Source organism: Mizuhopecten yessoensis, unplaced genomic scaffold (assembly GCF_002113885.1).
Source record: "Mizuhopecten yessoensis strain PY_sf001 unplaced genomic scaffold, ASM211388v2 scaffold8123, whole genome shotgun sequence".
Taxonomy (NCBI): domain Eukaryota; kingdom Metazoa; phylum Mollusca; class Bivalvia; order Pectinida; family Pectinidae; genus Mizuhopecten; species Mizuhopecten yessoensis.
In genome coordinates, this window is record NW_018407390.1 from 2212810 (window position 1) to 2235915 (window position 23106).

Genomic DNA, 23106 nt, shown 5'->3' on the forward strand with positions numbered 1-23106 from the left:
CAATTGGTAAACAATGGTTCCCGCCGAGACACTACTCNTCCCGCCGCGACACTACTCACCAGGGGGCGCGCGTGTACTAGGGGGGGTTACTACCGACGCCAAGATGGCGGACGCGTGTTTTCAGAACTGGTCGGTACAGATGCTGAAGACTGAATTGAGGAATGTCGCGGTCGGAACCATTGGTTAAAACGCATGGGTAAGGAGATGTACGCTTGAATGAAAAAATATACATTTTGTTGGTACAATGGATTAGTGATAGATTATGTGCTTAGTTTAGTAAGATGTTTTTACAAACATTAAAAGCCTAGACGTATAAATTACATCGCGCTTGATTGAATTAACATTATCAGACAACCTAACATCAATGTGGAAAAAGTTAGAATAATAATAGTTGTAATACAATCGATGTAAATGACTGTTAGTATTTGGTAGTAAACTATATGGCTGGGCCTTTATTTGATTAACCAATCGGAGACTATTATTAAAAGATCAATACTGTAATATTAAGCGAGGTTAAACTGTCAGGAAGATATCATAGTCGAAATTAAGCCTTGGCGTTAATAAAGTAATCTGGGGAAAAAACCTGTTAAGTTCGAAGTAAGCCGAAAGTTGATATAGTAGTCTAAGGTAAGCCATAAGGTTAATGGCGTCATTAAAATTACGTCGGAAGGAAGATACTCTAATGCAAGACAAAAAGAAGATAACTTCGTTAAATATATTCCATCAGTGCCTAATGGCGTCGTTGAAATACTCCTACTTTCCTGAAGGGGGCGTAACCTTATCGAACCGGATAACTACTTTGAATCCGTACCGAAAACAAAAACAAAAAACAAAAGCTTGCGACTGTATTTGATTTCACCTTACAGTCAAATGCAGTGAAGCGTCAACTCGGTTAGTCTAATGCGATTATAAACACGTTTGATAATATACCATAACTGGGGATATCATTTTACAGAGAGTTGATTTAAACCCTACATCGTCGAATATAACTGCAAACACGTCAGTATAGATCCAAACATAGCTGTTGTAACAACTTTACATATCCCTCTGATCTGACCCCGAGTTTTTTAACACTCTCGAACCGCTAGAGTGATGGTAACCATTGAAAATGGGGGCACTATTGTGGAAATGTACGTGAACGAAAACATTGCTGTAACCTGATGAAACCTTGTTGGAACATAATTCATGCTTCGGAAATCCGAAATTAAGGCAGTTTTCATTACGGCTTATATGTTAATTTTTATAAAAATGAGCAATGTTCTAGGCGAAAAGACTTGAAATTCTTTTACGTTCCTGTCCCTTAAGGTCAGAGTGCTAACTCGTTTGACCCTCTACAAACAGTTATAGAGGTTATCGACAAATGATGGGCGTTTCTTTTCGTAAGGAAGGCACAGGACCCCCGGAAGTCCTTTATTTTTTCAACATTTTCGAATCTCGAGTTTTGTATTCCATCATAGTATACAAATAAGTATTGGTTATATCTTATTTCATTAAAACCTGTTTTCCTCTTATTTATTTAAAGCATTACCTCTAATTGATTTAATTCATAAAATTAAGTAGTTTGACGTACCTTCCTTCTGTTTTAACTGTACTAAAGACCAGTTTGGATTTCCACGTTTTTCGTCTAGCATCATGATGATGTAGCTTTCTGGTAAGTGTACCTCATATTTGGCATGCTGTATTTAATACCAGATTGTATAGGTACAATCCCATGTGTGTCTGTTACATTGAAAATATAATTCCTTGTCTATTTCAATACGTGCAAACATTTGCCACGTTGACTTTTGTTTACATTTAACAATAACCCGCTGTCACCGTCGATGTCATAACGTCTAGACAATGTAAACATTGGTCATGTTTTGCAAGCTTAGCGTGGATATATAAAGACATTTCCTCTTTCTAAAATACATTTGCCAAAAACCTGTTCACATGGCTGACTTGATTTCATTTGATATGCGGGACAAGGTTTTGGAAGTAATGTATTACACATGCATTGTTTGTTTCAAAATGATAAATTCAATTACATAGATTATTGTTAATATTTCATGTTTATTATCTATTGAAAAAGGGGTCGTTACATTGCAGACGGTGACAAATTGCGTTAGATAATTCGTTTTCTATAATAACACGCTTTTATTGTATCTTCTTTAAGCTTGCGATACAATAACTGATTGCATAGATACGCAATGTACCAGTATCACTGATCGGTGGTGTACACAATGTCGGGATGCTGACCTGTTCAAACTGGACAATGGTGGAAGATCGTGTACAAGTAAGTGACTTTTTACAGATTTATATAGCAGAATCGATCAATCTACTCTAACAACATCGGTATCGATACACAAACAGTAAATAAATCTACCCTAAATGCTCGGTATCGATACAGAAATCATAAATAATCTGCCCTAAACCCTCGGTATCGATACACAAATCATTAATAATCTGCCCTAAACCCTCAGTATCGATACACAAAACATTAATAATCTGCCCTTAACCCTCGGTATTGATACACAAACCATTAATTATCTACCCTAAACTCTCGGTATCGATACACATAGCATTAATAATCTACCCTAAACCCTCGGTATCGATACAAAAATAATTAATAATCTACCATTAACCCTCTGTATTGATACACAAGCTATTAATAATCTACCTTAAACCTTCGGTATCGATACACAAACCATTAATAGAATACCCTTAACCTTCGGTTTCGATACACAAACCATTATTAATCTACCCTAAAACGTCGGTATTGATACATCAATATTCTATAAATCTACCCTAAACCCTCGGTATCAAACACAAACCATTAATAATCTACCCTAAACCCTCGGTATTGATACATAAACATTATATAAATCTACCCTAAACCCTCGGTATCGATATACAAATAGTCAATAGGTCTACACCACACCATCGGTATTGATACACAAACCATTAATAAATCTATCATAAACCACCGGTATCAATACACTAACGAACGATATTGAGCAGTCATTGTCTCTTGTAGTAAGGGATTTAATGTAATTTAAACCAGCAGGTGATCACTGGAATATATTCAAGACGGTAAAGAATAAGTATCTAGTTAATTGTACAGTACTGTAGTGCACAGCTACGCTTCAATGATGCCGGTGAAAGGTATTTTCACAGACCAGGATGATATTTCCCGCTGAAATCGTAAATTACACAAAACAAGCCCTTCTCCCCTGTATGGTTTTATCAATGTTTTGAAGGCAATATTAACTTACCTTAATATTGTCATTACATTCTGTCTATATAACACGCTATGGCAATTGTAAAAAAGTGTCGCTCTTTGTCGGAAAATGTTGTTTTATGATAAAAGACGGTCACTTAAAGGTAACACTCACCTAGTGTGATTGTTTACCTGGCAACGCTGTATTATAGAAACTTACGTTACAAAGAGTCGTCTCATCTGTATTTATCCATATAGCATGAGAGCTCAATTGCTATTATAAGTATTACGATTCCGATTATATGTCTCAAAAGAATAGTTACTACAGTTATTGAAAGTCTTAAACGAAGTATTAACTTTGTACATGTACTTGATANGGGGGGGGGGGGGGGGCGCGCAATGTCGAAGGATCGGATGATGCAGACGGCGGATATGTCCCTGACATGTTTGGCCAAATTTCAGCTGTTACAGGTGAGGTATATGGGTTCGGTAACACGATTTCAGTACTCTAGCATTCAGGTTATATAACACCCCGTGATTTATATGATGGTTCAAAACGAAGAACGTTGTAATATTGACGTGAGTAAGGCTGAATCCACTATATCCTGGTTGGTAAAGAACAATACAATCAGGGGAAAACGAGCAGTCTGTTAGTGTAAATATATATAAGGTGTTGGAGTTATTTCTTTGCGATTCATTAATATAAGACTCTGCACAAATGTTGTATAATAAAGAGTATTTGTTGCTTTTCTTAGGAACTTGCTCTTGGGAAAACCGCTGGTGCTGGCCCGGGACCTGTGGTAGTCCTGACACACACAACTACGCAAGGAACTGTGAATGTGATGACGCTAGCTTTACGAGAGTATATGATACAAATCAGGCAAAGTGTGAATGTAGGTATTTTTTTTTAATTTCGGCAAATAGAAAAAGTGTATTAACACAATAAATGACTAAATACAGTTGTGTTGATATGTGATATCATTGAAATAATTATGTTCAGTTATATTCTAATCAAGATTGCAAAAGTTAACTCTCTAACAAATACCTTAAGCAATACCCCAAGAGATAACATGATCTTGAATGAATGATAAAACTCCAAGTCCGTAATTTTTTATTGAACTTCTGTTTATTTTTCTCACTGTCGTCAAAAGTGACCAGGTCCCCTGAAATCTTGACTTGCGGAATGCAGATCATTGACAGCAACAACTCCGTCCTAATGTCTCGCGTGCCATCGGGACAACCAACGCATTGCTCCAATCAGCAGGACTTTTACGGCAACATACAGGTTAAACAGGTGGTCACAGACACAAGTTTCGATTTCCTTGTCAACGTGTCTCACCTGGATTCTGTAAAGCCACATTTCGTCCATGAATATGCTTTCGGTGTAACTGACGTGTATTTCGATCTTGTGAAGAAAGCATTGTCAGGTTGGTTTACGTTAAGATTTACTTCCTGTATATATTAGGATTGTGTCGCACGTATGAATTCAATATCAACATCATTTACGTGTTATTGAAAGCTTGGAATGTAGAAAGTTAGATCAGTATCAGTTCTCCATTGTGTCAAAAGACACCAAATCAAATTCAAAAGAAACTATGAAAAAAGCACATCGATATAATTATCATTGACAGATGGTTTTTTGTTATTTTGTCCAGTCCAGAGACAGATGCAGACATCGTCTGACTCATTCGGGTGTGGTCGAGATTTCGTACTAATCTTATTGACATTACATGTTGTTTAATGCAGGTTCAGAAACTGTAACCACATTTCAAATCAAAGAAGACCCGGGAAGCACCAGCCCTGAGACTCTCGTGTCTTATCACCGGGTCATGGATAACTATGTCAGCAATGGTGATATGGAAAATGGACAACGGTTTGTAGCTTGATTTGGAAAGTCTTGAAAAAAACCGTTGTATGCATACCTTCGTAGTATATATATATACATATATATATATATAACGGAACGATTTCTTTTCCTTATGTCTCTTATACTTTTAAAATGATCAAAACTTTTCATAATCACATATTTCGATATACGGTATTGCATGTGTTTGATTCCGAGTGTAGCTATGTGTTATTTAGATCTTTGTATTTTTACCACATGCCGTGAATTGTATAGTAGTTTGTATCTGTCTATTCTTATAGGGACATTTTTTAAAATTTTAATCACAATAGCTGAGCTTTAATACATTTCTTATACTTGTATTGAAGGCTATGTCTGCGATTCGGCGTACATGGAGGAGGGCATCTGATTGCCAAGAATGTGCAAAATAATTCTACGAATTTTATATCATACACGAAGACATCCACATCGAGGGATTTATGTTACTGGTATGATGACGCAACGCCGATACATTGTCGTGAACACAACGTCTGTAGTGAAGAACCACTCTACTCGACCAGCCGCATCCTGACGAGTCGAGACTTCACAGTGACGTTCTCGGGATGGGAGGACCCCTCGCCTGTGACAGGAGATGAAAAGTTTGCCTCCGGTATAGACACGTACGTGGTAAACCTCTACGAGGTAAAGGAGTCAGGGACAGACTTCCTCGACGTTGGTCGTACTCCAGTTATCCCCCCAATCGAGCAAACTTCTCCACTAAACATCACAATACCATCGGGCCTACATAATCCGGCTATGTACGCTGTTGTGTTGGAGGTAAAAGACGTCGCTAACAACGTCAAACAAGCACGCAGATTTTTCATATTCGACAATTCATCCAAAATATTTGCACGAGATGATAAACCGGTATATTCCACAACGGCAGCAATAAATACAGAATATAAGTGGCAAACAAACCTTGGAAAGATCTGTTATTCTTGGATTGACAGATACTACAATGATAAATTATACCACCTTAACCTGTTGAGGCCGATAAAACAAGATCACCACGGCTTGATATCCGGTGCCTATGAACAGACATCCGGAATTCTCCCAGTGACAGGAACTGAAAACGTCCATGGTATAACAATGTTTCTTTATACATTGACACGTGACGAGCAGTTGATAGTTCTGGAAACTGACGTTCCTAACTTTACATCACAGACCTTGTGCGTCTCTCCAACCTTGGGTGACGGGGAAACCTATCGTGTAGACATAGTGGCAAAAGATATTATGAACCATACGTACTCAGAATCCCTAACAACTCGCATAGATTCAAGTGAACCTGAAATAGTTAATTTGTGGCTTGAAAAAGATGGATATAAACGACTTTATATACACAACAGCTCCGACCTGTCTAAGATGACTCTCACATTTGATGTCCTGGACATCCACAGCGGCATTTACTCTATAGACTGGTCCCTTGGTACAACATATGAAAGTACCGATATCGGACAAGGTTCCCTGGGTGTTCAGCGACTCAACGCAAATGTAAGTACTGTGGTCTTTACTATAGAGATAAGTTTGTGATCTTTTTACCAGATGTATTTAAAATAGTATTACGATGCTTTCAAGTAATATGGTATCAGTACATCGTGAATCAGGTGTCAGTTTCTTTACAGCAAACACGCCTACCTGTTTAAATAGGGTTATATGTATGATTATTTTGAACATATAAAAGTCGGAAAATAATAGTGATATCCCTATTGTAATACAGTATATATATATATATATTTCGAATTATGTATCATGATGAGGTGTCGGTAGGAATTTTTGTTTTCATAAACCACTTGATGAAAATAGAACCAATTTATAATGGTAGATTTAATTCTATTTGCGTGGTTCAGATATAGTTTGCAAATTACCCATATCCCATGGTCAATTTAACATAAATAGTCAAAAGTTATTCAACTGTGATAGACGTTTTGATGCAAACAAATTGAAAATAATGTGATGAGATTTATGCTATTATATTATTATATTGTGTAAAATGCCTTGATCAACTCAAAACAATAATTTGAAAGTAACAGCCAAACATCTGTTTTTATATGTATATGTCTAACAATCGTGTTTTAATTACAGGCATCATGCCCGGAGGGAGCACTGACCTGCTACTGTCCTTCAGTAGGACCATGTTTGTACTTCAATTTCACGCTTACTTTGAATTCCCTCATACATAGAAATACCCATATAGGGAATCACAACCGTCGGTATCACTTCACCATAACAGCCACAAATGTAGCCCGCCTTGTCTATATCAAACATTTAGATGTCTTAGCTGACGATTCGCCCCCGTCTCCTGGGGTTGTAATAGAAGGGCCGTCCGGGACACCAGATATCGACTATACTAGTGAGGAGTCGGTCATCGTTAACTGGGCTGGATTCATTGACCATGAGAGTGGGATTAAGTTATATAGAGTAGGATTGGCTACTGAGTGTCTAGGAATTGCAGAGTTTCTTGGTTTTAATAGCAGTATCGCAAGCAACAACACAATCATTAAAGAAACAACGTTGACGTCTAACCGCTTGTTCCTACAAGAAGAAGGCAAGTTCTTCGTGACTGTTGTTGCCTACAATAACGCTATGGAACCGTCACAGCCTGTTTGTTCGGATGGCATCGTACTTGACAGGTCTGCTCCTGAGGTGGTAAATCTAACAATGCAAAGCGCGTGTATTAAAGAAGCCATTCATTGTTCTGACGGAAGCGCTTGGTTTATTTCAGCAAACTTAACTAAATTCGAAATGGGTGATGCTGATTGCAGCAGTCAGTGTATGAATACATCAAAGAATGACTTTGTCTCCGTTTTGCCCAAGAACATCACATACATCACGCTAGCTGATAACACCTGTGACATAAGTTCTACACCTAGGATTATCTACCTCCCAATCGATCTGATAAACCTTAAATGGGATATAATAGAAAACGATAGTCAAGTGCACGAGGCCTTCGTGGGGATAGGATCAACAAAGGGAAGTGTGGCGAATCCAGATTTAATAGATTACCGTAAAAGCCAGCATAAACACTTTTACAGAGATAGACATGCTGGTCTTAATAACGGAGATGAGTTTTACGTCTTCGTAAGGATTACCAACAGTGCTGGCCTACAAACGACGGCAGTAATTGGTCCAGTCCTCCTCGATGAATCACCGCCCCATTGCCCGCCTATACTTGTTGCCAGCCTCCGTGACGGTTATGTGTACATCCACTGGAATAACAGCCAGTTCAGCGACAACGAGCAGCAGGAGGTTATTTCATCATTCTTCTACCGAATAGGTGAGTTATGTGTTCACCCTATCATAAAATATAAATAACTCTGAAACTCCCTATCAGGAAGAATATCTTTTCAAAAAGTTGTCAAAACGTAACAATATTGTTTTAATTATTTCTCAGGAAATTAGCTAAAGATTATCCTTGTTATATCATATATATAATTGTTAACGTTTGTTTTATTGTATAACATTTTAAAGCTTTGGTATTGATGAAAATGACGTTAATCAACCTTGTTATTGAGAAAAAGTTTCATACGAACAGTACTAATTTGTATGCCATACTGATTGAATTTTTTTTTTTTACATTTGTCAGGACGAAATGGGAGTCCTGTGTCCGGGTTCAAACCTCTACTCCATACGAAATGTGAAGATAAATCATGCTTTAAGCTTGACGAGGCGCATCTGCACAAGTACGATGTGGACAAGCAATTCGAGTTTTACATCACAGTTTATGCCTATAACAACGCTGGTTATCACTGTACTGTGAACACCGAACCATTCTACCTTCCCTCTAGTTTCCCACCGGGTCATGGCCTTGTTTATGAGGTCATACCTGAAGTAAGATCGAACATTACCAGAGACTACGATGACGTCGACATTTTGCTGGAATCGTCGGAATTATGTGTTGCTTGGGAGGGATTTGAACATCACGGCACGGTCGAGTATGAACTTGGAGTAGGGAGAAATCCAGGAGCTGATGACGTAGTCCCATTTCACACTGTGCGTGATGTCGGTGTTCATTGTGAAGCAAACACCAACCTCCAACAGTATAGCCGGTATTATACGGCTATTCGTGCATCGTCCTCAGGTGGAAAACGTATCGGTACATCGGATGGCTTCACGCTGGTCAACGGATCGGATATTGCCACTTCTATTCTGCAAGTATTTGATGGACAAGGGTGTTTTGAACAAACAGGAACTTCTACGACCACGCTGTTCTTAACAGAAGAATTCGAGTATATTCCAAGTGGTACACAATTCCACGTCGGTCATACATATACGCTTATATCAAACGCCAGTATATCTGTTTTCAGCAGAGAAGCACATATTTACCATCAGGCACTAATAAATTACCTATTCTATACAGCATTTGTTCCGATAGTTCGGCATCCCAGTTTCAAAGTGTCTGCAAATGATCATGCAGATGTCCAAGTGAGTATAACTTTTGCCAGTTGTAACGTAGACAATGACGTAATAATCGGATCCAGGCAAATTTTCGCTTACTGGGCTAATAATGATTTCCTGAAATATTTGTCGCATAGTGACTTGGAACTGCGGGTCATACAAGGTGACAAAAACACAGAAGCTGATCCGGTGACCATTGCATATGGAAAATCAATTGGTGTTGTCGCCAACTACACTTTTAGGGACATTCCGTTGCGAAAGGGAAGGTATGTGGTTTCCGTTAGACCTTGTATTGAGAACATCTGTTTCAATTGGATCAACTCAAATGGGTTTGTTTTATTAGAATCAAGATATGATCGGTTCAACATCGAGGCATTCTTAGACAAAACTGAAGATACATGCTTAAACGTAAAACTGACAATATCAAACGTGACATGTCCGTCTGGGATAGACGACACACATCTTGATGACGTCATCATTCGTTGGGGTCTGTTCCTTGATAACATGGCAACAACACAAATATCAAACTGGAGTATATATCATCACTCTGAACGCGAAAATGACGATTTGACGGTACGTACATAAATTCGTCAATACTGATGCAATATTATATTTCATGCGATTACAATAATGTTCCTGGCTTTATTTGATTTGTATTTAAGTTCAATCATGCCAATTTTTAAACAAATATATCGTGTTTCTTTTCCACAGGTGGAACATTGTGTAGAAGTTCCAGTCTATCCGCACCAGCCACTGTTTACTTGTGCAGAGGTCTATTGTCTTATGGGACCCTGTGGACATCAATGTGTTCCGGTTACGATAAGAGAGGACCCAAATCTGTTCGACAAAACCCGGTTGTACGAAGTTGATTCGGACTCGGACGTTATTAGAGACATCAAGAACTCAATCTACGCTGCTAATATAGGGAGCAAACTGGCTTGGTTACACAAAGCCGAGCTTGATTTCTCTTCCGAGCCTGTGCGAGTTGGAGGAATAATTCTAGGATTGGAAGAGAGTCCTGTCACCTGGTATCTTCTAAAGGATACCAAAAATCAATCCCTGGCGTGTGACGATAACCCTTTGTGTGTTGCAATCGTTCACACAAATGGAGGGTTTTCTGCCTTTCATGGAGTTATCCTTGAAAATGAAATACTGTATTATGTCTGTGCTGAGGTAGCAATACGTACAACTCAGTATGGACAAATCCACTCTGCGTTCCAAACCTGCGGTGATGGATTTGTTATTGATAGAAATTCTCCTGCAAATGGCGACGTTTCAATAGCATCAGAGAAAGGGTACATCACAAGCACGCGTCACCTACTGGTTCACTGGGATAACTTTCAGGATTTCCATGGTTATGTAAAGATGGGATATCCCGACGGTATATCGAGATATGAATATTCTATAGGTAAGTGAGTTTATACTCTTATAACAATAAGACTTAAGGCACGTTCGGTGTTTTTGCTTATGTTTAGATATTGTTGAACGCGTTCCATTCTATGCAATCTTCGTTTTATAGGAAGCAACCCCTTCGGACAGGACGTTGTGGCAAAGACAACAATCGGGTTGTCAAATTCCGTGAAAGTTAACAACCCAAGTCTCCATCCTGGTTTAACATACTACGCCACAGTGACTGGTAGGTTTATTTTACAAAGCTCTCATTGTAATGGTGATTCCAACAGCGTGGCATATAAGTAACATGAAAAAACACCAAATAAATCAATTGAATCTGGATATTCCTATTTTCTCAACTGTCATAATCTGCACATGTTGGCAGGTCTCGCTGTAACTAATCTCTTCTCTTCTGACCAGCATTTGATCACGTGGGTCATTCGAGCACAGTGGTTTCCCCCGGAGTTCTATATGACGATACGCCTCCTGTCAGGGGTACGCTTCATGTGGGCACGTATCTGATGGTAGAAAACACTATTGAGTCAAAGCTCAACGTCCATTGGACAGGTTTCCATGACGACGAGAGTGGAATTGATAGAATTCAATTAGGAATTGGGTCAACACAATCGGCACCAGACATAATAGATTTCCGTGACGTCTCGGGTGATTATGCCACTTTCACTAGCCTGTCAGATCTACATGATGGACATAAATACTTCGTAATCATACTGGTAAGTTGTTGTTCTTTAACTCTTACAGCAATGAAACGTAATATATATATGGTATAGATATGAATTCATAACACGGAACATATATCTTTTCATTAATTAGGTGACGAACAGGGCGAGATTGCCAGTGTTATCATCGTCAGAATCATTTGTTGTCGATCAATCTCCACCTTCAGAGGGCTCCGTCCGAGATGGACTTTTATTTCGAACGGTATGATATATTTTATTATTAATTCATTATTATCAAATTTAATCCCAATATGTCTTGTGATACATAATCTTTTCCGGCTTCGGGATAGGATACACCAATTAATAAGGTTCAAATTAGACACTATTTATGTTTACTTGAATCCACAGCCGGACGTAGACTTTCAGGCTAACACGACTCACGCCGGATGTCACTGGTCCGGATTCAGTGACCCTCATTCCGGAGTTCGGTACTACTTAGTGGGGCTAGGAACCCGACCTCTACAGGATGATGTCAGAACTTTGTCTTCTTTTGGAACCAAAACAGGTGGGATACCGACTAACTCGAATCACCAAAACATAGTTAGTTCATGTCAGTATTTAGAAGAATTGAAAAACTTTCGGCTTCAATATAAAGACAATCTGAATTACTCTATCTATTTCATTTTTCTCTCACACGTAGTTGTATACGTTTTTAATGTTCTCCAAAAATGATCAAAATCAAATTTGCTATAATGTTAATTATTGTACTTGGATTCTTCTAATCTTGTTGACGTCATTACATTAGATACATTTCTCTGTGAGCTATATTTGTTTTGTATTTTGTTAAGCAATTACCTGGCAGCATATCGTTATCCCTGGGGTAAACTTATTCTGCATTGTAAAAGCGTGTAACGGAGCAGGATTGTGTTCATCTGTGTCATCCAACGGCTTTACTGTCGACAATTCACCGCCAGTTCCGGGAATCGTCCATGTTGGAGTTGACGGACACCACTCAAGATACTGGGCTCATGAGTAAGTTAATGGAGAAAAACCATGCATTTTACTAACCCTTAATAAGATAGTGTCATCCCTTCATAGATAAATTGTTTTTCTTCTATTTACAGAGATATTATTCAAGCTCAATGGTTCGGGTTTTCTGACGTTGAATCAGGAATTATGAGTTATAAAGTTTGTATACGTCATATCGCTAGTGACACATGTGACATTTTACCATTCACAAACTTTCTGCTTGCTAATTTAATAACACATGCGATCTCCCTTCCTCAAGGCGAGGCATTATGTGTGGTGGTAAGGGCCGACAACCACCTCGGGATGTCTACGGACAGCATCTCCGACAGCTTCATCGTTGATCCGATCCCACCCGTACTGATCACTTCCCCAGTTCTGGAGTCAGAGGAAGGATACACGTCAGCAAAAGATTTATACCAGTTCGATCCATCAATTCTTAAACTGTCTTGGATGTTTGAAGATTCACAGAGTCCGATTGTAAAACACATTGTTTCTGTTAAAACCCATCACGAGGGACACACACCTATAGAGAACATTCATCTGACAAACGTAAACGAATTTCGTATAGCGCTTCCAAACAAAGACTGGTTAAAACAAGGAGATGCATATATCGCTACAATAACATCTTGCAATGAAGCAGGACTGTGTACATCCGCGAATTCCAACAGTCTCTTAATAGATCCGACTCCTCCACATCTTGGTGGAATCACAGATCCAATGACGTGGCATTCTGTTACGGAATCGGGTAAAACTGTGTCGAACATGAACGTCACGTTAACTGGATTCAAAGATGTCGAATCGGGTATCAAAATGTACCATATAATCGTTGGTGAAACATATAGCGGATCGGAGCTTACTGATGGTGTTCAATCATTCGTACCAGTCTCTTCTGAGGGAGTCACTGAAACCGTCCAGATCGGGCTAAATACAAATACAAGGCCAGGACAATTATTGATAATCTCGGTATGGGCAGAAAACCATGCGGGACTGAGCAGCGCTATGGGTAAAGTAACAGTGACTGTTGTGTCCTCAAACGATATCAACATGCAAGGAGAACTTGAAATTTTACGGCATTCATGTGATGCTCACTATTGTAACAAGGACTGCACATGTGCAGTGATAGGACAAAAATGTCACAACGTCGATGTAATATCTGAGTGTAAGTATAACAATCAAACTGACTCCATATCTTTGCATATCGATATTGTTCATGGCTCCAAGAATAAACCGGCGTCAGCGTCCTCAGCATGCATCTCTGCTCACTGGACAACCAATGGATCTGGAGTAGAAAATATAACACGATTTGAGTGGAGTATGGGACAGCTCGACATGCCTGTTGGAACTGGGATATTTGATCCTTTACTTGACAATCTGTGGTATGACGTGGGACATCAAACGGCATTTGTTCACTGTTTGAGCGGAGAATGGTATCTACAGCATGGTATGAGTTATGTGGTCTACGTCAGAGCATGGACTTCTGCGTCGGAAATGACTGTGTTCGTGTCATCCCCAGTTCATATCGACAATACACCACCAGCTGCCAGAAGGGGACGTTATATCATAGAAAACGACAATAGGACGTGTGACGTTGACCTCGACTTCACAACGACGCTGGATTCATTGACGACATGCTGGGCGAATATATTTGTCGACTCTCAAAGCGGGATATACGCCTACCATGTTTCTTTGGGAACCACTCCAGGAGGTAAGCTTAAAGTGACATACATTCCATTATCACAAATTCTAATTACATTCCAGCTATGATCCACTTATGAATATTGTTGGTTTTCTTATTACTTATTACTAGCTAATACTGAATGAAATTGTTCATAAACTAATAGTTATATCGAATAATAATTAAATGATTGTACATTTATTTCTAGGCGACGATGTCAAAACACCAACTGATGTCGGCTTAAACACTTCCAAGTCGTGGCCCGACTTAACCCTGTCTCCTGGAACTACATATTACGTCACTGTGACGGCTATAAACCACGTGGGACTCCACACAACGCTTGTCTCGGATGGGGTGCTGGTAGATCAGGAAAGGCCATATGCAGGCATCGTCTTCAACACAGACCAGTTCTATAATTCTCATACTCAGAACTCGCGAGACGTTGGAGTATCCTTCCGCGGCATTGGCGACCGACATTCAGCCATTGAAACATTCTTTGTAGCTTTAGACAAATCATTCAACATTAGTACAGAATCGCTACAGTTCAAAAGGACAGGTTTACGGAATTCAGTTAAGTTTATCGATGAAAATCTCACTGACGGACAGTGGTTTGTGTTTGCCGTCAAAGCGTTAGACGCTGCAGGGTTTGAGAGTGAAACAATGTTCTCCCCGCCCGCCATGTTTGATTCTTCGCCGCCGACAGCATTCGAAATCCGCTCAGTTGATACTTTGCACAACGAAACTGTAGTAGCAGAAAATGGAACATTATTTTGGACACAGAAGTTAGTCAAACATGCAAAAACAGAAGTATATATGTTACTCCTAGTTTTCGATGACATTGCAGACGGTTACTTAGCCGAAGTATCATTTGAAGACCAAAAGAATTTGTTTTCTATTAGGGCTAACACTAATGATGATTATGAAGTCCAGGTTTCATTTGCAAGCTCCTATCTCTTTATTGATGAGCGAATATTGACTGTTAAGATTGAAAACATAGTGGCCGATATCAAAATGAGACTTTTGTTGAATGTCAGTGAGAACGTGACGCGTTCGAATCAGATAGATGACGCTGTGATTGTTCGACAGGTGTCGCCATCGGAGCTAGTAGTGACAATCAATGTTCTGGATGAAGAAAGTGGAATCAAAGCGATTTACGTCGGTGCGGGGTCCACACGTGGTGGGTTCCAGTTGCATCCCCTTGTTCTAGTGTCGTCCTTGTCTAACATATTACTCTACACGAAGACTCCTCATGGACAGGTGGTACATGTTTCGGCAATAGTAGAGAACCATGCCGGAGATCGCGGTCACTTTCACTCCCGTGCTATCACTATGGACCACACGCCACCGATGATATCAAACGCATCGATGACTACGACTTTCATAACCTCTGGGGAGCAAATCTTTACCAAGGTTAGCATCACGTGGGAGGTCCAGGATGCTGAAAGTTCATCTACAGAGTGCTCGTGTGCCATCGGTATGTTTTATATTACTTGGTGGTAAACTTATAAAATTATATAAGACTCGGTGGTCGGGTAGTGCCTTTGACCAAGGCGGCCGGGGTTCGATTTCCCGATCGGACGTGAAAAGGTTTGGGGTCACCTGCCCGACCACGTGGGTTTCCTCCCACGATAAGACCCCCCCCCCCCCCCCCCCCACACACACACACACACACACACACACACACATAATTGCTGTAAAATAAATAAAGTTTAATTGTATGTAACACTTTCATCCTTCTAATTTCAACAAACAGCAACAGATAGCACCCAAATCGACATTTTCATATAACAGAATAACCTTGTTACAAAGATACAAATAAAAACACTTTCAAAAGTTTTTATCAAAATGATACTTGTGTGTGTTGTTCTTTTTCAGTGAATTTTGCGGACCAAACACTCATTGACGGAATTGAAATAGTACCATCGCTCAAACAATTTCAAACAACACATCTTACCTTGACGCATGGTACGGTGATATTGGCACTCATCACCTGTTTGAATGATGCTAAACTAAAACATTTCATATCTGTTGGACCTAAACGTATCGCCTTTCTCTCACCAAATGTGGACAATGCTAAAATATTCTTCGACACATCGGTCAGGACAACTTCTGGAGTTCCTGTTATCCGTCCAAGTTCGCCCTTAGCGTTTTCCTGGGGAGACGTCGACGACTCTTTTGAAATCAAGGGTTATGCGTATCGTATCCTTCAGGGTGACCAGGTGACGCGCAGCTGGGAGGACACAGAGATGAGGACCTATGTATCGGTAGAGGACGTTAGTTTGACAGACAACCGTCTGTATACCGTGGAGGTAACGACATGTAACTATGACGGAGTCTACAGCGATGCCATCAATGCCTCTGTGCTTGTCCTTGAGGACGCCCCATCACTTACAAGTACGTATGTATACTATCCCAGGTTGTATAAGGGATTATATTCTGTAAACCCGCTATGACACCCGGATTCCCGGATACCATTTTAGTCATAAACGAACATACATGCATACATATTAGCATAAATTAAAGATTATTCAAATATAATAGTGTGTCCACTTAACCTTTCTAGGACATACAGAACCTCTAGGCCTTACATATATTACATATATATTTCTTATCGTCTTAACGAAGCATCCTCGATACCCCAGGGGTTGTGCTAACTTACGCGCTCTGCACCTCTGGAATATGTCAAGACAAAACCAAAGGCTCAGTGTGCAGTTTTTTTGGATGAGACAAGATAACTAGTTTGATTCTTTGATGTACATTTTAAAAAGCTCGTGGTCGCGTAACGGTTAAATTGACTGTCTTTGAGTCGGGTATCGCTCCTCAGTAGTCTTCGAAGAACATGTACCAGTCTAACGATTGGTCAGGTTTTTTTCTACGTGAGACCAATCAAATAGCCAGCACCGTGCCTTCGATTTTGCTATGACCTGTTGAAGAGGTGCAGAGAACTTAAGTGAGCGTATCCCTAGAGTATCGAGGATGGTTCCAAAGGGTACCTGTTAGTGAATTGTATTAATAGTGATGAAAGTGCGATAGAAATTCCGTTTGAAAATATGTTTCTTTCCTTTATTTCTGGTCAGATTATCCTCCTACGGTGACTAGAAGTGGTGACAGTTTGGAGATTGCCTGGGATAGTGTGTTTTCCGTACGACCCGACCTTTTGCCGACATACTCCGTGATTATCGGGTCAGAAAAAGGATTTGCCGACATCTTAAGACGTGTGGAGACAACAGAACAGCGTCACGTATTTCAGAATACGTACAGCGGAAGTGACGTATTTACCATTATCACCTGTACATATATGACAGGGACGTCGGCTGTAGTTCGTGAAAAACTGTCTTTTTCCTAAACACAGAACTCAATTGTACATGAACATCTTAATATTATGTAACTAATAATTGAGAATTAGTACAAGCATCACCGTAACTTCATTCAGCTACAAATCAAACTACTCCTCCATATACAATTATACATATTAATAAGCTACATTTGTAACATTATCATCCTGCCTTATGTCATTTCTGATTTTTTTGTATTAAATGTTTTTTTCTTTATCTTTAAGGCGAATTCGAACCTCGAAAACGTCATTAAATTGTTAAGTAAATTGTGCATAGATAAATGTTTAGATCTTTGAACGGCTATTATATTGTAACATAAATGTTTATAAACAAATCATGGTATCAATAGTTTCTATCCTATTTAATGGTTTTGATACAATGTATATTCCAATTACATGTATATCCGTGGTTATCTAACAATCCAACATTCCGTCTGTTCATATTTTGTATTTTTGGAGTAAAACTAATAAAATAACTTTTTCATATCAATTATCTTTTTTTTTATTTGCTCATCATGGTGACTATAATCATAACTTGTCTAACAGCGTGCTTTCGTCTAGTGGGTAGAATTGGAAGTTAAAACTATCATTCACATCAATGCGGAATAAGGTTTTCGATGACATACACGTTACGCGCGATGTTGGTGACGCCGCTTCAAAACACGATGGCGCCCGCCAAAAGTATCTCTGTATTATTCAGTTTTCAGAACTTGATGTCATATTATATATCACAGAAAAAGTTTTTTCAAGTTCATTCGTCTTTTTAACATGAAAAATTCTGTTTCATCTTAACAACCTCGAAAACGTCACAAAAACTCAAGTAACGCGTAACATCTGCAGGGTAAGAGGTTTCAAAGAAATTCTATAAATTCGTGATAAAAGTGTGCAGAGATTTAAAACCAAAGATTTACGGAAGCAGAAATGACGTCAAAAGTTTCATTGGGATTAGTGATTGGCATATTTACCAAGTCTTCTCCAAACCGCTATGAACAGAATGTAACTCTTACCCAGCAGGAAGTTTGGTATGAATCTATTGTGTTGATAGGAGGATATTGTCAGATATTTGAGATATATAAAGTTGTATCTGTAATGTGTCTTTGTCGAAATTACCAAACAAAAGAATATTATCAATATGAAATAAAGTTTTCTTGTTACACAAGAAAAATTAAAAATCCCGAAATTTGTCCAGTAGTTGTTTTTGACATACATTTTGCATAAATTGAAATATTGATGACGCATAATAATAAATTGCGGAACATAAAATTAAATAAATTTGTCCTGATAAGAATGTGTCTTGACTGAATAGAATGAAACACTATTCACTTTTGTTATGGGATCAATAACGAAAAAATCGCACTACACTTATCATTTTTCCGTAAAATGTCCCCCTTAGGCGACGTAACGAGAATAACGTTGCGCCACATTTAGAGTGTCAAACATCAGTAGAAATCGAGAGGTCATTTAATTATTTCGAGTAAAATTGCATGCATTATCATAATTTTTGGAAACACTTTGTGGATAAAGTATAGTCAAAACAGCATGTTGACGTACAATGTATGAACAGCAAAAATCTAAAAATGGGACAACCGACTCGTTCTGAACCAATGGAAAGGATTTTGAGAATATAAGCCAGTCCACAACCTCACATTTAGCTTCTCCTTCTAATCCCGGCCATACACTTTATTTATTTCGCAACAATTATGAAAAAAGTTCATGAGCTCATGTTGATTATTCTTCTTTTCCCCACGGTTACGTACAAGGGAGTCACACAAAATAATGCAAAATATGATAAAACATCTAACAAGCGACTTCATGGTGTAACCAACATCGCGCGTAACGTCAAAGCGTTACTTGAGAGGGGGGAAATACCCCCTCTCAAATTACAATATGCCTATATAACACTAGTAAAATGAAAGAAAGGTTATCCTCACGAAATGAGGATAACTTTTCTTCACTATCTTTTTAATGACGTCATCGAGTTTTCGTATGACTGTATGGTGTGTATTTTTTCTCACGGGCTAGTTTTGACGACGTCATCGAGTTTTGGCATAACTGTCATTTATTGTAGAGCGCGTATTAAGACTGACGGGTTGGGTTTGACGACGTCATCGAGTTTTTCGGCTTACGTGACTGTACGTTATTTAGCTGACAGTTTCGTTTGACTGTAGAGTGTGTAATTTGACTAACGGGTTGGGTTTGACGACGTTATCGAGTTTTTGCATGACTGTAAAGAGTGTATTAAGACTGACGGGTTGGTTTTGACGACGTCATCGAGTTTTGGTATGACTGTAGAGTTTGTAGTTTTACTGACGGGTTGGTTTTGACGACGTTGTCGAGTTTTGGTATGACTGTAGAGTTTGTAGTTTTACTGACGGGTTGGTTTTGATGACGTCGTCGAGTTTTGGTATGACTGTAGAGATTTTAGTTTTACTGACGGTTTGGTTTTGACGACGTTATCGAGTTTTGGTATGACTGTAGAGTTTGTAGTTTTACTGACGGGTCGTTTTTGACGACGTTGTCGAGTTTTGGTATGACTGTAGAGTTTGTACTTTTACTGACGGGTTGGTTTTGACGACGTCATCGGGTTTTGGTATGACTGTAGAGTTTGTAGTTTTACTGACGGGTTGTTTTTGACGACGTTGTCGAGTTTTGGTATGACTGTAGAGTTTTTAGTTTTACTGACGGGTTGGTTTTGACGACGTCGTCGAGTTTTGGTATGACTGTAGAGCTTTTAGTTTTACTGACGGGTTGGTTTTGACGACGTCGTCGAGTTTTGGTATGACTGTAGAGATTTTAGTTTTACTGACGGGTTGGTTTTGACGACGTCATCGAGTTTTGGTATGACTGTAGAGTTTGTACTTTTACTGACGGGTTGGTTTTGATGACGTCATCGAGTTTTGGTATGACTGTAGAGTTTGTAGTTTTACTGACGGGTTGTTTTTGACGACGTCATCGAGTTTTGGTATGACTGCAGAGTTTGTACTTTTACTGACGGGTTGGTTTTGATGACGTTGTCGAGTTTTGGTATGACTGTAGAGATTTTAGTTTTACTGACGGGTTGGTTTTGACGACGTCGTCGAGTTTTGGTATGACTGGAGAGTTTGTAGTTTTACTGACGGGTTGATTTTGACGACGTCATCTAGTTTTGGTATGACTGTAGAGTTTGTACTTTTACTGACGGGTTGGTTTTGACGACGTTGTCGAGTTTTGGTATGACTGTAGAGTTCGTAGTTTTACTGACGGGTTGGTTTTGACGACGTCATCGAGTTTTGGTATGACTGTAGAGTTTGTAGTTTTACTGATGGGTTGGTTTTGACGACGTTGTCGAGTTTTGGCATGACTGGAGAGTTCATATTTAGACTCACGGGTTGGTTTTGACGACCTCGTCGAGTTTTTCGGCTTACGTTTGTAGAGATTATTTAGACTGACGGGCTGGTTTTGATGCTGTCATCGAGTTTTTTGACTTACGTAAGTGTACGTTTTTTATTACATTTTTGCCAGTGAAATATCGGATTCTAACAACTTGATAACGTGATATCGTTCATACTGTGACTTCATAGTGTGAAAATATCACTTTTTGTTATTGACCAATCATAAAGGTATCTTCTATTCGCTGCATTCAAAGGCAACGATTTTTTGTTCAGATTCAAATGAAGCGACGGTAGAATAAGTGGTTGCTATGGTAAATGTGTGGTACACACACTTAAGTACATTGTAGTTACTTAAATATACAATTAAAAACCTTTTTATAAGCAATCATACCAGAAAATAGCAGAAAACAGCTAATAGAATTAATTAAATTATGAATTTATCGATATTTTAATGAAAAATTAGACCTTTTTTCATTAAATTTTCATGCTGTATGAGCTAATACGCGTGTATGGTATTATATTGTGTTTTGGAGACGTCCTGATATTGGAGTAATCCTGTTATTTTTAGTCAACCTGTTAGGAGCCACCTTTTTAATGTTTTTTACTTGAATTAATTTATTTTTAACGAAAATGTAGTGTGTGTGTGTTTTAATTTTATTAATATTTTTCAAACAAATTAAGTATTTTTCAAAAAAAAATCAAATAATTTTAAAAAATCGTATTTTTTATTGATTTACTGAGATTTTAACGGGAAAATTAAAAAAAATCATCAAGTTTTCATGCTTAACGAGCTGAATGAGCTGAACGAGCTGATACGCGTGAATGGTGTTATTTGGTGTTTTGGTGTCGTCCTGTTTTTGGAGTCATTCTGGTTTTTTGAGTCGTCCTGTTTTTGGAGCCATTTTTTTCTGGAGTCATCCTTGTTAATGTTTTTTACTTAAATTAATCCACTTTTAAGACACAATATGCCTATATAATACAAGTAAAATGAAAAAAGGTTATCCTCACGAAATAAGGATAACTTTGATCGTGAGGATAACTGTTTTTTAATGACGTCATCGAGTTTTCGTATGACTGTAGAGTGCATGTGTATTTTGACTGACTGGGTTGGTTTTGACGACGTCATCGAGATTTTCGGCTTACGTTATACCTAGTGTACGTTATTTAGCTAACGCCGGGTTGGTTGTGACGACGTCATCGAGTTAATATATATGATGATATATACGTAAAGCTGTCGATGTCGAAAAGTCGACCCCACCTAGCTTTCTTGCATCAAAAACAACATTTCTAGTTAACTACGGAATAATGCTTAGTACCGTCGGAAATATGTATATTTTGTTCTTTTAAAAACACCTATTATAGGCTATATGCACGCGGACATGATCTCCGTTTCCTTAAAAAAACACTCCATTTCAGAGTTTCAAAGTTTTTCGCAGTCATCGTGCAATTTATTTGTATATTAATGAGGTTGACGTCAGCCACGTTTGTTTTCTCACAGATAAGTTAATGCTAAATTATGTGTACCTTTCTGCGCGATGTTTCAAATAAGTTTCAAAGATATACCCGATATGCAAAATTAAGAAATTCAAATAAAAAATGTGTGGAGTCGATTATAACTACAATTACTTATTTCTAAACATTTTCTTCAGGTTGGTAAGTATGGAATATGGGAAGTTCTTTTTACACAACCAATAAAATTGTCTATGTGACATTTCGATCGTATTTTGCTTTACCTTAATTTCAAACATGTTTTTACTGAACGTTTTGTTGTGTCAGGACTATGACGATTCGCTGGTCTAAGGAAGATAATCATTGGACGACGCGTCATATACCGATCACAGCTGTGACCGTAGACAATTGTTACAACCGTCTCACAAATAATCACACTTTTCATAAAACCCTGAGATTATATTGGTTTCCATTCTTTGTATCTAGGATGTGTCTACATTCGACGTTTAAGTTACATAAAAAAATGGAGAATAACACTAACTATAAAAACTTCCTATAATGCCATTGATTTTGACGTAAAAAGCAAATACGCCTGCATACACTTACTAAAAAAACTACAGCAATCAATATGTTTGCTATCTAGATTTTGAAAGTAGAACAGTTTTATCTCGGCTGTCTAATAGATTCACAATAAAATGACGTAGGG

At 38.6% G+C, this 23106-nt stretch overlaps 1 protein-coding gene across 3 annotated transcripts in view; it reads left to right on the forward strand.

Annotated features, from left to right (window-relative positions):
• The window catches only part of LOC110455039, a 32025-nt gene extending 13275 nt beyond the window's left edge, over positions 1 to 18750 (forward strand). For 2 of the 3 annotated variants that reach the window (XM_021504930.1, XM_021504929.1), the window contains 17 exons: positions 2153 to 2272; positions 3952 to 4089; positions 4348 to 4623; positions 4943 to 5069; positions 5408 to 6569; positions 7161 to 8352; positions 8662 to 10046; positions 10185 to 10881; positions 10993 to 11109; positions 11286 to 11596; positions 11697 to 11804; positions 11951 to 12107; positions 12391 to 12574; positions 12667 to 14276; positions 14455 to 15720; positions 16122 to 16640; positions 17324 to 18750. In XM_021504930.1, the coding sequence (XP_021360605.1) occupies positions 2153 to 2272; positions 3952 to 4089; positions 4348 to 4623; positions 4943 to 5069; positions 5408 to 6569; positions 7161 to 8352; positions 8662 to 10046; positions 10185 to 10881; positions 10993 to 11109; positions 11286 to 11596; positions 11697 to 11804; positions 11951 to 12107; positions 12391 to 12574; positions 12667 to 14276; positions 14455 to 15720; positions 16122 to 16640; positions 17324 to 17592 (9638 nt within the window). In that variant the 3' untranslated portion in view covers positions 17593 to 18750. Of the gene's footprint in view, positions 1 to 2152; positions 2273 to 3951; positions 4094 to 4347; positions 4624 to 4942; positions 5070 to 5407; positions 6570 to 7160; positions 8353 to 8661; positions 10047 to 10184; positions 10882 to 10992; positions 11110 to 11285; positions 11597 to 11696; positions 11805 to 11950; positions 12108 to 12390; positions 12575 to 12666; positions 14277 to 14454; positions 15721 to 16121; positions 16641 to 17323 lie in introns of those variants that run through there. The other variant, XM_021504931.1, reaches the window with a different exon arrangement.
• Positions 18751 to 23106: the final 4356 nt, after the last annotated feature.